Here is a 17271-nt window from a genome sequence, read left to right as displayed (position 1 = left end):
TTTTAAGTTATTTCCATAGGACAGTAAATCTGAACTGCTATACAAGCTGCACATTGACTACTCTAAAATATATCCATTTCATTTCTATAGTACTGTCCCATGAAAAAGGTATAATAAAATGGTTGCTAAAATGTGAGGGGTGTACTCACATTTCAATTAAATTTATTTTTATTTGTATAGCATTTTTAACAATGGACATTGTCTCATAGCAGCTTTACACAGATAATGTGTAGGGAACTTCTGTCTTATCTGTAGAGCACAAGAAAGTTATCAAGCATCCACTATCTAATGTCCTATACACACGAGATTGTTAAGCTGATCTCTCGTACCTGGTTTTGCTGAAACATATAACTGTGTATTATCAGCATATCAACGGAAGCTAATACCATGTTTACGTATAATTTTACCCAGAGGCAGCATATATAAAGAGAAGCGCAGTGGGCCTAAGACAGATCCTTGTAGAACACCAAACTTTCCCCACAGATAGTGTGGAGAACTCACCATTTACAAACAAGTGATAGCGATCAGTCAGATAAGACCTAAGCCAGAACAGAGCTGTTCCCTTTACTCCAACATTTTCTAGTCTAGTCTATCAAGGATGATATGATCAATAGTGTCAAAAGCTGCACTATCAAGCAAAACAATAGCAATAGCAGTTTAGCACCTAAGCGCATTTACCACCTACACCAGCACCACCAGGGAGGTTTGATATTGACCTTTATTTGGACAGCTGACAAAGGTCAAGGTCAGGTTTCTTACACACACAAAAAACACAATCTTTATTTTACCAATGCAAATATGTTAAAAATGATGCATCGCTATACAAAGGCGAACTTGTGTCCAATGCACACTTTTTTAACTAGATGCATCACTTACGTTTATGACGATACACCACTGCGAATCGGTGAATCTTTTCTGAAATCTCTAGTGCACAGTGAGGCACTGGTGTCCAATCCAACATGTATTCCCACCTCACTTCCATTGTTCACAGTACACAAATCCATAAAGTAAATGAAACAGATCTACTCAGTGCTGTTATTCTTTTTTATTTTAATTCCCATAATTTAATTAGTTCAAAATGCAGACAACACAAAAATTCCAGAAAAGAAACAGTAATACAGTACATATGCAGATAAGGGTAGTATTTTAGGTCTATGCCTTTGTTTTAAGAGGTTACCAGACAGTTTATAGCATGGCACAGGGAATAAAATACACGTAGCAGGCATCAGCGGGGAATCAGGCTACATTCGCTTCAGGTTTCAATGCGAATGAGAAGACAAACAATGATCAGTACACCCACTAAAAGAGAACGCTGATACGACGCCAAGCAAAAGTGGAAACTTATCTTACCCAGTTGAACAGACACATTTGCATTTTGTCCAATTTTATTGATATGATACTGTACACCGGAGTCATATTAGGGCGGATTGTGTTATGTTCCTAAAGATAATAGTGTCATTGTAGAGGGCTTTCTATAAATCTGTATGAAATGCAGTCATTGGCACGTGTCCTAAATGAAGGATGATAGTTAAATGCTACCCTCCTGTGGCTACACATGCAACTGCATCTTTGAAGAAACACAGCTCATATGAGGTTTTGATGCTTGCACATGAACGTCTTTAGAATAGAAAGAGAACAACTACTGAGAATTACTTCATCTACAGCATATTAAAGAAGTGAGACAACAAAAGATGTCCTTGTTTAAACAATGGTATCACTATTTCTGTTCCAGTATGTTGCTAAAAACATCGCTAACATTGTTGATTTCGAACAATAAGCCACCAGGCTTATGAACGAGGGACACATTTCCGGTATTAATGGCCACGTGGAATCTCTCGGAGCATTTGATAGAATATTAAACCCTTACCTGAATCATACTGTTACATATTGCATTATTTGAGAGATTAGTACATACTGTATGCAGAGTCATTTCTCAATATAACAAATTTCTACTCTGGACATGTATCAGCCCAGTTCTCTCTCCAAAATTCAGCACTCAAGCTAAAACTCATGTAGAAAAATATAGTTTGAATGATATTTATATATCTAATGATTTTCTTTTTAAAACCACACCCACCTTTACAGTTTTATTCATTTTTTTAAAGTAAATATAGCAGTGTAAAAGTAAATTAAAATTCACACTGCTACAAAAAACAAACAAAAAAAGACGAGACATCTCACACTATTCCTGTATTTCTTATACGTCATTTTGTAGTAAATATATATATTTTTTAGGCAACAGTAATGAGTTAATTCTATCTACGGGTGAATGTAAACACCACAGTACTGAAATTACTGTATTCAACAAACAGTAAATCACAATATTACCAGGCAAATGGGCACCGAAGCATAAGTTTGTTCATGATGGAAGATAAAAACAAAAAGTATTATACACTCACAAGGAAAAACAAAGTTAACACTTTGCGTTGGTTCAAAGTAGGGGTTTGTATGTTGAGCGTTAAGGTGATATTTAGACCAGCACCAAACACTTATGTTCCTCTGACACGGACTTCTTATGGACTGATTCAAAGTTGTGGATTAAACAATTGAGTGAGACTATAAATGAGTATCTCTCTAGTAGGTGATCTTATCTGGATTTCTAACATGGCCATTCCCAAATAGTATGTGCAAATGCTGGTGGGTATATCCGTGTGCGTGTGTGTGTGTGTGTGTACGTTTTGCGTATGGGCTGGTAAAATGCACTATACTGGTAAAGTAGAATTTGGCTATATGTGCACGTTTAGGCATTATCTTGGCATTTGTTGTTGGGTTTTGTTGGCATTACAGTGCATATAAATACTGTCCACAGATACTTTGTGTTTGTCTGGTCAAATAAATGAAATAAGAGACTAAAAACTAAAATGATTAAATGCATTTTAAGCCTAACTGGGAATACATGACATCGGAGTTAATCTTTGGTGAATATATTATAAGAATGAGGCACCTGCTGTATTGCTTAGACCTCATGGTGCATAGGGCAAAAAAAAAAAAAAATCCCCCCAATAGCCTTTAAATCAGTGCAAAAAAATATGAATACATCATCTTTCAGATAGGTCTTTTAAAACACCTACAGTTCCTAAATGTAATTTTTAAAATATGTAGCCCAATGTCTCTCCTATTGTGTCTCTCCTATTCTACTGATTTGGAAATGGGCAAAATTATCAGAAGAGTGGTACATGATAAATGATCGCAATTTCTGCAAATCGTTTTTAATTATTGGGATTGATTCCTTAACTCAAATTCGAATCCGGTTTAGATAACCAGCTTATTGAAAGCGTGCTGAGGAGCTGCAGCACTCGGTTTGTTACAAAATGTGACAGCGTTATATTCTGGTTCTATGATGCCTAGAGAGCAAAATAAAGAGCTTATCTGAAGACTATCGCAGAAAATATTTACAGAAGAAAGGTTAGCGTGCATTATTAAATGTGTGTTGTTTACTTTATAGTCCTTCAAATAAACTTGTGTGAAAAATATTCAGAATAAATAGGACAGATTTTTACCAAACAATGACAATCATATATCAGATTTATCTGTGTATTATATTCCATAGTCTTCAAAATTTGAAGTTTCATTAAAAAAAAACGGCAGGTTCGTTGAAGTACACGATATTTACACTTTTTTTTTATTTAAAAAAGGACCCCATGTCAAAGTTCCAAGAGATACAGCAGTTATTGCAGTGTAGGACTTGTATGACCTCTGTTTTAACGTTGAGTGGACAATAGTATACTGCAGCTCTTATAATTGAACCGTGTATAATTTCTGATTGAATAAAACCTCATATAGCCATTTAATGAAGTAGGACACTGAAGCTTTGTGCTTGCTGAATGATCTCAACTGTGCTCTGTGGTGCATCGCAACTTTATTTTTTTTGTCATGCATCAGTACATTGTCTGATGATTAAAATTGCATGCGCGCGTGTGTGTGTGTGTGTATACAGAGTTTATATGTGCTGCCGTGAGATCTGCTCATGTATTTGCACCCATAACCATTAGCTAATTTTTGCGGCATGATCACTTATGAGAGAACCTTTTTTTTTTTTGGTGCGTGTGTGTTAATGCTTCTCTGTCTTTATGGATGAAATTTGAGATCTACAGTGTTCAGTAACAACAGCTAAAAGAGGGAGGGGAAAAAAAAAAAAAAGATACATTTGTAGAGATAACGAAGGACAGTTAATCAGAAGATTCTAGATGCATCCTAGGAAGCCTATCTATTTCCATCGGCATTAACTCTCAGTCCTTTCTTCTTACCATCTCCTGGTCGGATAAAACTTTGTCGCCTTTCCAATCACCTTGAGTAAAGTTTCCCCATCTCTGGTCCTCGCCCTCATACGAAAGGCAGGATGCCGTAGACGAACAGGGCCATGACGGCGGCACTGAACAGGCCTGCTACAGGAACAGTGACGAACCAAGCCAGGAAAATGTTCCGGAAGAGACGCCAATCTACTGCCTTCTTTGAGCGCAACCAGCCAACAGCGACCACTGAACCCACCTATGTGTGAGCATATACACGTACACACACACACACACACACACACACACACACACACACACACACACACACACACACACACACACACACACACACACAAAATCAGTGGCAGCACAGAACATAAGTCACAAGCATAAAACATTTTTGCAGAATATATATTTGAAAAATGGCAAAATTGGGTCAGTTGTGGTCAGTGGGTCAGGGGAATATACAACTTGCGTTACTGCTATGAGACAGCTCCTTTATTGTGCGCCAAAATGTTCGTTTATACTTTCATCTAGAAACCTAGCAAGAGATACATTTCGTAGCTCTTCTTTTTCTTTCTCTCCTCTGACCCAGGAACATCTCCATACATGCTGAAGGTGTCTGGTTCCTGGCAGGCTTCTGAGCCGCTAGTCGAGGAAGCGATCTGCCTGTTCTTATACGGTCAGTGTAACCCAAGCTGCCAGGCAGTGTAGGTGGGGGAGATGAGGAGACTAAATCTAGATTTAAGTCCAACAACAGAGAGTCAACAACAGCCAGGACTTTCATCTTGAAAGAGTTTAACTAGCGCCAATATATGGTGCAGCTGATGTCCTGATTTATGGTTTTTAAATTAAACACAAGCACACTACTGGTTTAGTGGCTTAATCATTAATACAAAGCCACTGGCACACAATGTTATGGATATGTGACTCTCGGGCTCCTAACAGTACAATATGTTTTGTTACTTCCTCTTTATACCAACGCACTGTTGATTTTAGGAATCTGATTGGACAACGTTCGTTAATTCTAAAACAGCATCTCCGACAGGTGTTAATTTTTTTTAATAATTATTATGGGTTAAAGCAAATATTGTAACATCTTATTGTTTGTATAGCAACAACTTATTCACAGCAATACGTATAGCAGACTACCTACATAATGCAGTCTATTGGTAAACCGGCTTTTTATTATTATTATTAACCAGGAAAATATATAATCTCTGATCTGGTGTAAGGAAACGGTACAAACTATTTTGTTTTAGGAATTTAGGGGGAAAAAGAAAAAAAATAATGGATGACAACTTAATTAGCATTATAGCAGCTTTAAAGTCTTGGTCATCTTGGAGACTCTCAAACATTAAACTTGTCTATAAGTGGCTAAAAATATGACCTGTCATTCATAAATAAATTAGACAATGTAGCTGTTGGCAGGTTACCATGCTATTAGAGAAATAGAACACTTTGGGACATGCTGTTATTAACAGATAATCCTCTCCAGGCACTATCACACCACTCCACCATGAACTAGTCTCCTAGAACTACGCATCCCATCTTGTTCTATTCCTTATGTATCAAACGGTTGATAAATCAGTAGCTATTTATCACCACTAGCGCAGTCACACTGTCATTCTGGGGGCTTAAAGTGGTCATGAACTGTGCATGCCATTCGTTCATGAAAGGTCATGCCATTTTGTTCAAGTTCCCACAAACAGTAACGCATCTGTGTGCGGCGCCTGCATTCAAACCTGCCAATATCATGATGGTTCATAATATTGTAAAGGAACATGGAAGAGACTGCAAGAAACATTTTGTTCCAATTGCCTTTTTATGCCTGAAACCACATTTCAAATGTGTAGCAGCCTATCCAATAATGCAGAACTGCTCAGAAGCCCCCAGAAAACCTTTATATTTGACTACTTATTGTTAGTATTTTTCCATAAATTCAGATATGAAACAATTATAATTTTTTTTTTATGAGTCATGATGGTTAATAGTCTAGAAATCTTAAATGCCAAGTCTGATATTCTAATTAAGGGAAATGTAGTAATACTCAAAGCAGATAAATGGGTAGGCTCATGGCTTTTAGTGTAAAATGCTATGAATTTACAGCAAGGGGATTGATTAATCTCTATAAAAACTATGATTTAACGTGATCATCAGCAAGGCGTGATTAGTGCTTCTGCGATTACTCTAATGAGAAGCTGAACTCTACCAAAGCTTCCCTATGACAGCTTCGGTACCTTGCAGTGGGTGGAGCTTATGGGAACGCCCACATTGGAAGCAACAAGCACTGTTAGAGCACTCATTACTTCAATGCAAAATCCACTGTGAATAGACAAAAGACAGAAGGAAACAGAAAACAGGCAGAGATAAATGAAAGACAGAATAGAGCAAGACACTGCATGACCCAAGCATACAGACACCACAAAAAACAGAGCAACTTGCCAAAGAGACAGGGGAGGGAGGGGGGGACACCAAGTTCTCTTTGACCCTGGAGGAGTGGAGTCTTTGGTTTAGAGGAGAGTGAGGAGCTTTTGTCCTCTTTTCCAGAGAGTCTGAGAGCACTGCATAACCCCTGCTGAGCGGCTGCATTCAATTATGTGGAACGTGAATCTGTTTAATTGACATTTGTGTGCAATTGAGATAGCTGGTTCGTTATCGTAAACAATTTCCAGGCACATGGTGCCAGGATTGGGACAAAGGCGACTGAATAAAGATCAGAGAAACCGATTGTTGGGCATGTGCCCAAGGTTCATAAAAAGACTTAGGAAAACATGTTACATTTCCATAATTCCACAAAGAAAATCACTCTATTCATGTTGTATATGATCCTTGAAGTTTAAATCTTTTAGGGCCCATCACAATCACCGAATGCAGCCTGATTCGTAGATTGTGCAGCAGCTCTGTAGCCCTCGGAAAGCATGCAGACACTGCTTTTTTTTTCAGCCATCACCTGAGCCAGTGTTTACCTTGCAGTGCGTGGTACTGACAGGGAGTCCAATATTGGACGCCAGCACAACAGTGACCGCTGAAGCCAGCTCAATAGTGAATCCACTGCGGGAAGGGCAACAAAAGATAATTTTTATACAAATAATACCTATATTGAATACCAGTACACCAATGCATGCACAGTCCAGGCGTCCATGCGTTCAGAAAGACACTATTGTTTTAGTTCATGCAAAACTAAGGACAGAAAATATGCATATCTGGAGAGAGGCAAAACGATGAGATGTTTCGCTTGTGTATTTGTATATATGAATGGGTGTATTGCCACGATACGCATGTGTCAAGATGAGAGATGTGGGTCTTTTTTAATTAAATCTAACTCTGACTCACACACACATGCACACACTCACAAATACAAACACAGATGGTGGTATTAAATTTTTTTTGCCACATTCAAAATGCATTTCTTTTGGTTTCCTGCTGCTTCGTGCCTACGCTGAACCACAAAGTGGAGATGTATCCGAGGAAAAGAACGCCAAATTAGAGCCAGTTGAAAAACTTTAGCTCTAATACTGTGTTTTTGGTCCACAGATATCTATTATATATACACACTACAGTTACAGGCTTTAATGATGACAGTTAAGTCTATGCTGATTTTAATTTTAAAAAATGATCTTGGAAGCTGGTGTGCAAAGTGAGTGCAGATATCTTTAAGTGACATCAACACTGCTCTAATTTACAGTGCCAAAAAAAAATAATAATAAAAAACTACAACAGTAGGACATTTTAACTATTTTGGAGCTCTATTTCTGGCTTCCATGAAGCTCATTATTTTCCAGTCAATTCTTTGCTAAAAACTCCAGCACAAAGGCTTTATTCAACGGGTTAAATTTTTGGAGAACTGGACCACGAGAGAATAGCTGCCATGGCCAACTTATGCACTCCCCCGGGCATGCCCTCTCACCTCACCCTTATTGTAATAAACTTGTGGCTCAGGAGTCAGCAGTCTCTACAAATACAAATGCAAGTTTCCATATCATGTATAATCAAACAGAGTCAAATACATGATTGCACAATTTTAATGTAGTGTCTACAAAGCCAGCAGTCTATTCCACATATACTGGCAGAGGTTATTTCCTGTTCTGATGCCATATTGACCAGCAGACAAGACACTTTTCTCCATCGTTTAACTCCATGGCATGAATTGAGATCTAATTATTATGGGAATAAGTGAATACTGAGTATTGGCACCAAGTAGTCAGTGTCTATTGTGCATCCTGAATGGTCAACTCATGCCTCACTGAAGAATACTTGCAGTTTAATGAACTCTTTAAAACTATATTTACTGGCTATGTAACTGACAAGTTGTTCACTATAAACATTAAGCCGCTTAACCGACTACTACGTTGATTAGTGGTATCGGACATTCGCTTTATTTTTAAATGGTTATGGTGATCAGTAGTAATGGAATAAAATTCAAACACTTTGCCATGGTAATTTTATTTTGTCTTCACCCTAAAAATCAGTAGCACTACTAAAACAACTAATATGCACATTTAGATACCTGAGTGTAAAGTTAAATTTCCCACATATGAACCATACATAAAATCAGCTCATTTTTATTGTATTGTGCTTAAGTTATAAACAAGTGGCTGCTGTTAGTCAGTGTGCTTTGTTTTGACTTGTTTCTCCTGTCACCATAAGAGCACAAGGTCATAAAGGTTCTGGTGTTCAAGTGTAATGCTAAATTTAGCAGATGTGGGCAGTTTGGAGAGGAGGGAACAAATAGTGATAATTGTTGTCCTTACTCAACCATTCCATCTTTAAAAGTTGATCTCGTTCCACAGCTGCATGTAACCAAATGTGTGAGCAACAAAGCTGAAACTTTACTGTTCTAATCTACTTATATTTTAAAATGGGACAAACAGCCATGACCCAGTTGGCATGTCAATGTCTTTGGGTCCTAACGACTGCAAAAAATGCCGCTTCTGTAAGTAACCTGGAACAATCAGGGCAGTTTGCGTCTATAAAAACAACACGCCAGAATTTCTACATAAGCTCAGCACAGTGAAGGAAAAAAAAGGAGAAGAAATCATGCACATAATGGGTCAAACTATTGTCATGTAAAAAAAAAAAAAAAATTATATTTATATATATATATATAAAATCACACACAAATAAGTAAAAGAAAAATTCTCTCATGCACCAGCTCAGACATGCAGAAAAGAGGAGTATGCTCTCACCTGGAAGGTGTGATGGGCGTGAGGTCCTTGCCCATGGTCTGGATTACACGCCGTCCCCACACCCACAGGCCAGTGCAGATACCCAGGCCACCGTATAACAGCAGCCACACAGGAGTGGCTGCGTCCTGCATTACACCACCCTGCTCATAGATCATCCACAGTGCCACCAGTGGGCCAATTGCATTACTGCCAGAAAAGAGAAAAAAAGCAATTTAAACATAACTCAACATTAAACATGCTCATTAACCAAAAAAATGCAGCTCTTTCTGGGTAGGGCTAATAGTATATACAATTGTGTTCAATCGTGTTTCATCAAGGACTTCCAGAATCCAGTGTGTATTCCTTCCTCACCCAAAATATTTCTGGGATAAGCTCCTGATTCACCACAAACCCAGATCAGGATAAAATAGTTACTGGAGATGTATGAATAGGTCATTATTAATGAGTAAAACTGATGTTTACTTTATTTAACATAAGATTGGTTTCTTACAAAATATGCATTAATTTTATACATTAAATCAGGGATTTGTCAGGAAGTAACCCAAAAAATATTTTGCTTCATGTATTATGAAAATGAATGGTCTAGATACATCATTTCACATGGTTTCTCACAGAAAGGATAATTATATAAGCTGTAATACAGCAATTTCTGCATCCATCAGTTAAGCATTTGTAAGAAAATTTACTATTTTAGTAGCATAATCATTTCTATTAACTATAATTTACAATAAAAAGAGACACTAGGTTTACCCTTATGACAAGAAGCCTACCTGACATCGTTGCCACCATGTGCAAAAGACCCAAAGCAGGCAGTGAGGATCTGCAGGAAATGAAAGAGCAGAAACACCTGGGGCTTGTCCTTCTCTTCTTTGTCCTCATCAACACAGTCCTCAAGTATCCCTCCTTCACCTTGCATTGACTCAAGCTTGTCAGATCCCAGTTTTACATCCACACCCCCTTCCTCTGCCTCGATTTCAGCCTCGGCCACGGCGTTGCAGTAGCTAGAGTAGCTGTCGTAACGGACGCGCTTCTTAGAATAGGAGACACTTTCACCCACCAGCTTCTCGCTGTCCTCAGGTGGTGTTGCAGCGCTCGACTCAGAGCGGAGAAGGGGCTGTACGGCCATGCCACAGATGGCCGCTGTGTAGCATGTGTAGCTGTTGTTGCGACGCAGGACTCTGTGGGTGATGTCGGGCCGTTCTTCCTCTAACCGGCCCACGTGGATCTTGTGTAACAGATCCTTGTAGAGACCAGAGTCCTTGTGCACAGTGTGGTACACCTGGCCATCGCTGCGCATATGGCCATCGAAACCAAAGCTTCCGTTGGACACGGGCGACTTCAAACAGCCGTTTGTCATTGAGTGAGTGCGACCTGGTGGGATATGATGAGCAGTTTGCAAGACAAGCAATATAACTTATTTTAGAGGATTTGGTTTTATTATAATAATAATAATAATAATGCCACCACCACAGCACTTTAGCACTGCAAATGATTTCACATGGGACTGTACCAAATTGTCACAAAACAACCTGACCTAAGTACAATTACTTAATTAACACAATTACTAGAAATTTGTAAGTACTCACAACAAATACACATGGGAGATTTTGGACTGAATGTAGTGCTGTCGGATACATCAAAACACCAATTCATTTCATGCAAAATCTTTGTTGTTTTTGTTTCTTTAAATTTGTCAGTCTGTCTGTACAAGCGATTTAGAGTGCATATTAAAATCTATTTAAAGTGTGTTGAATATTATCTCTGGTACAATAAATGGATTCCCTTCCCAAACTAAAACCTAAATAAAACAAAAAAAATTCCACAAACAAAGAGCCAACGCCAAATGACTAAGCAACCCAATCAACCATTAGAAACAACCAGATTGGCCATAAACTCACCATACATCCGTCCGTTAGGAAGGACAGTGCCACCATTGGCCAGGCTATTTAACTCTCCTGTGGATTCTCCAGTCAAGGGCAGTTCAGAGTCATCATTACCCTTTGCCCCTGGAAGCTCTTTAAACACCGGCGCCTCCTCTTCTTCCTCAGGAATCTTATCGAGACTCTCATCAGAGATGCGCGAGAGAACGTGTTCTTTTTTCAGCTTACCTGATCAGAAACAAAAGGAGGACAGCGATTACTTTAGAATTAACACTCCAGTATGCATAATTTGACCGAACGTGACAATTCATACTAAGTAAATCCATAATGTTTATTGGGCTTGTTATAAAGGCTTCTAAATAAGGTATTAAAAAACCGTTTTCTTTGTGTTTCTTTCATTTACATGTTACATAATCATGAAATGCCTTTTAAACTTCATTAAAAAAAGGATGCCTATATGTTGCCTAATATTCATAATTCTAAATGTTATTTTAGATACTGAAATGAAAGCTATGCTTTAAAAGAGTACTGAATGTAGTGAAATATTAATCCCTCTCAATTCAAAGCTGCATCCAGAGTACAGTATTTGCATGTTCAATTTACCATAAGACATGAATGCGATTTTTAAACTCGGAAAACACCGAAATGGCCAAATAAACAGCTGCAGAGTTTATTTTGATAGTCATCATTTTGAAACAGGTTAAGCAACAACATAAAGCTGCAAGCCACAGCAGTGAAAAGGACACTCCACTGTGCAGCTTCCCGGCGGTGCAACAGATGGTAACCACCAGGTTCTGTTCATTACTTAACAATGAGTTCCTATTAAGAGCTTGGACTATGTATTTATTTTTTATACTGGACAACTGTAATTTTTGCTTTAAATACCTATTGTATCTTAAACTTCACAGTCATGTCTGTGTGTGGAGATTTACATCATTCACCCCCCCCCCACCCACACACACACACTTACTTTATACATACATACATACATGCACATATTGTCCACCAAATTCATCATTTTACATCTTGAAGTAAGTCCCTACAAATTCTACCTCATCTCCTACTTATTCTACCCTCCTCACTACTGAGCTAATGTGTGGTTTGGAAAACGCTAGATTGTTGATAACACATTCATAAAAGCCAAACTGCTGTAATGCATAAACACACTTGACTTTGCAAATTCAGTCAGCAATAAATCTGTGGATAATGAAACTAAACCACCATTTGGAAAGGGAGCCAAACATTGTGGGGAGCTTTTAAATCACTATATTAGCATGTGAACCTACTTGCTATTTTCCTTTTCATCCAGGGGCAGACAAAGATCCAGACCACAACAGCACACACCAGAGATCCAGCCAGGGTGATGAGGGCGATGGCCCATACTGGGAGCAACTCCAGGCCCAACACTGCAGGGGTACAGAGACACACAGTTCAAAACGACAGGGAACAGAGTGTACACCTGGCAGTTTAACATAATCGCCTTGGGTTAAACAGATGGCCTTTCAATAAACTCCTTTGTCCTCTTTTTTAAGATTATAAAAAATAAAAACTGAAGCACATCTGCAAACAAAAACCAAGCACTTGTGTGATTACATAATAAAAAAAAAAAAAGAAAAAAAGAGTGCTCATCCTTATAACTTTATTACAATGTCAAATACAATGTCAGAAGCCGTTTGCACTGAAGGTGATAAAGCAAGTTTATTTAATTTGCTGTCCCTTTAAGGAAGCGATGACTCACAGGGAGCTCCTGTATACATGATGGAGAATGTGTTGATGCCGATAGTTGAGGCATAAAAGAGGGGCAAAGCACGGAGGCCATTTGGAACAGGATCATCCTACAACAAGGCACAACAGTGATCAGCAGTTACAATAAAATAATGAGAAAACATGAATTTACAACTCTAATGTAGATTTTCTAATTGCATTTTACCAAAAAGGTCAACAGTCCTTTAGTTGTTTTTTTTTTTTTTTCTTTTTTCTAAACAAGGGTATGTCTGGAAAAAATGCAAACTATGAGAATGTTGCAATATTAGAAAAGTAGACTGTCCAACTATCTGTTGCTCAAACATGCTTAAACAGTCTGACTAAAGTATTTGGCTACATACAATTATGTTACAAACATAAAAAATATGTAGACAGGCATCTACAGCATAGAGAACCTTCTGAGAATTTGTGACTTCAAACTTACTTTATTAAGAATGAGAAATCTGATGATATAGAAGAGTAGGCCAGACATGAGGCCTGACAGCAGAGGAGAGATGAACCAGGAGGCAACTGTAGCAGACAGAATTGATTTTAGTTATTACATAGCAAGAATTGAATATGCTTAGGGCTGCACCTAATTATTATATTTTTATCTATCTATCAATCTATCAATTAATCGGATTTTTAAAAAGTTATTAAATATTTATGTTTGCTTATTATAATTATTATTAAATAAACCCCTAATTCAGGGTATTTATGTATAAAAGTGTACTTTAAAAAAATGCAAAAGCCACATATTAATATAAACTCTCTCCCATTTAGACATTTTAAAGCTTATAGTGGCTGCTTGTTTGGGAGTGCATGGGGGATTTCTCTTGAACAAATTCACTCATGCTGGGTTGTTTCTTTCTGTGAAAAAAACCCAAAACATAATTAAAAAAAAAAAAGATAAAAAATAAAAACAGCATTTGACTATGGAAGGTGGAGCAATTCGTGTAAATCAACATTTATATTGTATTTTGCAGATGGCAAGTTGACAACCATGCTTAAAACAAATCTATATAAAATATAAGACAACATTGATTTGAAAATTTGTTTAAAAAAATAGACATTTTGTTTATTTGTGAAGATGTAAGCATCTAGAATATATAATTAATGCAAAATTTTGTATAATATATGCCGGAGTAAATCACGTTTAAAAACAGATAAGTTACTGTTGTAGTAGACAAATGCTATTAAACGCAGCAAGCAAACAGGCCTATAATAATAATAATAATAATAATAATAATAATACATTGGTGTACAGATGCATAAGCATTTACTGAAAACCACAACAGTGACTTAAAATCTGATTATTTTTCTGCTGCTATTTGCTGCTTTTAGATGTAGTGTTTGTTCGCACCGGTTTAATTGAATCCATCACTATGTTGCGAGCGAGCTGATTGCGCAACCTGTTTACCGAGCTGATGTTTCGCCTTTCGTGACAGTGTGTTTTCTTTTCGTGTGCTTATGCATAACAGTGGTACTTTCATACCACACAAGCCCCGCTTTACATAACGTAAATTACATAAACTTTACATAAAGTACAGTTCATTTTTTGTGTGTTATCGTACGGTCACGCTAAGCCGTAGCTTGAGCAGGCCAACTATCGTTAACGTTGACAACAAATTTCATTATCGATTATCATCGATTTGTTGTTGCAGCTTTATTTATGCGAAAATGACCAATATATAGTGGTTAATGTTTTTATTTAATTTTCTAGTTGGTCAGTTTGAAACATACCAATTTTGACCAGCTGCATCCACTGCACTCCTTTGGTGCCGATGGCTATCATGGAAAAGCCGATAGTAGATCCCACTATACAATGGGTACCAGAAATGGGCAACTTGAGGAATGAGGCAATGAGTTGCCAAACCGCAGACCCTGAGAAAAAAAAAAGTGATACATGAAACTCAAGCAGGGAGTCTCTCAGTCGCATGCTTTCCCTCTTGTTTCTCAGGTTATACCCCATACAGACACTATTACAAATGTTTAAACACTGAAAGAAGAAACTCAGTAAGGAAAACAAACAAGAAAGAATCAAGCTGTGTAGTCCTTAACACATTCCCTTCTAACACTTTAATTCCTGGATCTGTTAGACTGCATTTTCGGAGAAAATAAAGACCCCATTCAGGAACTTGGCATATAAACGGAGTATCAGACAGCCCTCAAACAACATGCAACCATATGTGTACTCTACCACAGTGTGTTGGCAGTCCACAATTGAAATTAAAAAATTATTAAGAGTTTGCTTTACATTTTTATATTTAAACCCAATTCCTAATCTTAGGCTGTCATAAATGTAGCTAAAATCAAACCATAACTTACCGACCATGGCGCTGACCTCGCCTGCCATCAGTATGGGTATGGTGTCATTGTACAAGTTGACATCTATAATCCCTTTCCGAATAGTCTCACCCACTTTTGCACCAAGAAGTATGGAGCCCAGCGTTTCAAAAATTGAGGCTAGGATACAGGCCTGGCGCAACGTGACCACCCCTGAGCCAACTGCCGTGCCAAACGAGTTTGCGACATCGTTGGCTCCCACTGAAAATGCCAAGATGAAGGCGATGATGAAGCCAATTACTACCATCCATAGGTACGGTGATAAATCCGTCATGGTGCCAGTACTTAAATTAAACTCAAACAAAAGGAAAGCAACTCTGGAGCACTAAACGAAACAAAAATAAGGTGCTGCGTTTTTAACGGGGGGAAAAAAAAAATCCCTCTGCTTTTTTGCTCTTCTTCTTCTTCTTCCTCCCTCGGCTGCGCGTGTTCTAGGAGGAGAGGTACACTGCTAACTAAGCCGTTTAACCTCTGAAGTCTCTGAAGCTGTGAGCAATGCAGGCAGGAGAGGGCATTCCATTGTTTGGCTCTCTTCGTGTTCCGTACACCAAGAAGTCCTCAGCTGTCAAAACAATAAATGGGAAAAAAATTATTGCAGAGTACTCTCCTGCTATTGGTGCAAGAACAAGCATTACATAGATAACACTGCAGGAGAGCAAAAGGCCAGAAAAGCCAGAGAAACAAGTGAAGGGGGAGAGAAGGGAGACAAATTTCAAATGACAATTATCTTAAATGACTGACAATTAGTACATACCTTACAGCAAATGTATTAAAAATGTCTCTTTCAAGCAAAACTGAACTTCTGTTAAAACATTTAACACACCACAAGCATATTCACATGTGAATGTAAGATCCTTTATGGAGATTTGCCATTAACAAAGGGGGAATGTACGAAAGTTGCACGTCAGGTTAGATTCGCAGCTGGGATTCAGGGCTGCCATTCAAACTCCGCACACTGCCCCAGCAGTATGACTAGTCATGCTCCAGCCTAAGCAAAACTGAGGCAAGTCAGTACACAATACCCACTTGCAATAAAACGGCTTCCTGCTTTGCTGTTTTCAACAGGATTAGATTACTATTGGGTCACAGATGCTGGAACATGGGGGGGGTTTGTAAATACACCATTCCGCTTTGGCATGACCACGTTTCTGGAAATCAGGACTGCAGTATTATAGAAAAATAAATTAGGTTTACGGTTTTTGTATCTAATAATAATTGGGTCACTCAGGATGCTGAAATATGTTTTTAGCACCGTGATCAAAATATACACAAAGCTTGAGCAATACATTATAATTTTTTTGTCTTTGTTAATTGTTATTAAATCAGGTTTGATCCAAGTCTACATCCAACACTGGTTGTTTATATACATTGTAATGCCTTCAAATAGATAAATTGAAGATTATAAAGTCCAAATACCATTCGATCATGACTGATGATCATTTGGAAGTCCATTGAGTGCAAGTCATCAGAATAAAGTAATGATCATACTGAATCCAACATATACTGTGTGTGTTTATATCTATTACATTACATGAAAGAAATGAAGATAATTTGAAATTGTTAAAAAAATGTTACTTGCTGATGTTCACGTAATAAAAGCAATTTTATTTTTGTATTTCTTCCTCCTAACCATATATATGTGCTGTCAATCAATAAAAATATTTAATCATGATTTATCACGTGATTGTCATGTGCTAACTTGTGATTAATCGCAACTTATTTGCACATTTCTTTCTGTTCTAAATGTACCTTAAATAAACAAAGTTTTTAATACTCTAATCAACATGGGCATAGACAAATCTGCATGCTTTATGCAAATGTACGTTCAATATTAGTAAAACCAAACTCAACATAGAACATAGACATTTTTTTATATATATA

General features: G+C 37.7%; 1 protein-coding gene and 1 long non-coding RNA gene across 6 annotated transcripts in view; both read right to left on the bottom strand.

Moving 5' to 3' along the window:
- The window catches only part of LOC310732916, a 302995-nt gene that overhangs the window by 263415 nt on the left and 22309 nt on the right, over positions 1–17271 (bottom strand). The gene's annotated exons all lie outside the window — the stretch shown is intronic.
- The window catches only part of slc20a2 (solute carrier family 20 member 2), a 30349-nt gene continuing 14111 nt past the window's right edge, over positions 1034–17271 (bottom strand). For 2 of the 5 annotated variants that reach the window (XM_083553662.1, XM_083553663.1), the window contains exons 2-11: positions 15373–15952; positions 14788–14928; positions 13490–13575; positions 13040–13136; positions 12588–12707; positions 11320–11529; positions 10192–10792; positions 9422–9607; positions 7202–7286; positions 1034–4488 (exon numbers count right to left, since the gene is read on the bottom strand). In XM_083553662.1, coding sequence (XP_083409788.1) covers positions 4324–4488; positions 7202–7286; positions 9422–9607; positions 10192–10792; positions 11320–11529; positions 12588–12707; positions 13040–13136; positions 13490–13575; positions 14788–14928; positions 15373–15664 — 1983 coding nt within the window. In that variant the 5' untranslated portion in view covers positions 15665–15952 and the 3' untranslated portion in view covers positions 1034–4323. Of the gene's footprint in view, positions 4489–6472; positions 6558–7201; positions 7287–9421; positions 9608–10191; positions 10793–11319; positions 11530–12587; positions 12708–13039; positions 13137–13489; positions 13576–14787; positions 14929–15372; positions 15953–17271 lie in introns of all 5 variants that reach the window. The other 3 variants (XM_083553664.1, XM_083553665.1, XM_083553666.1) reach the window with 2 other exon arrangements.

The sequence above is a fragment of the Silurus aristotelis genome (genome assembly GCF_946808225.1).
Source record: "Silurus aristotelis genome assembly, chromosome: 11".
NCBI lineage: Eukaryota > Metazoa > Chordata > Actinopteri > Siluriformes > Siluridae > Silurus > Silurus aristotelis.
The sequence above is the reverse complement of the archived record's forward strand: the minus strand, read 5'-3'. Positions and strand labels throughout refer to the sequence as shown.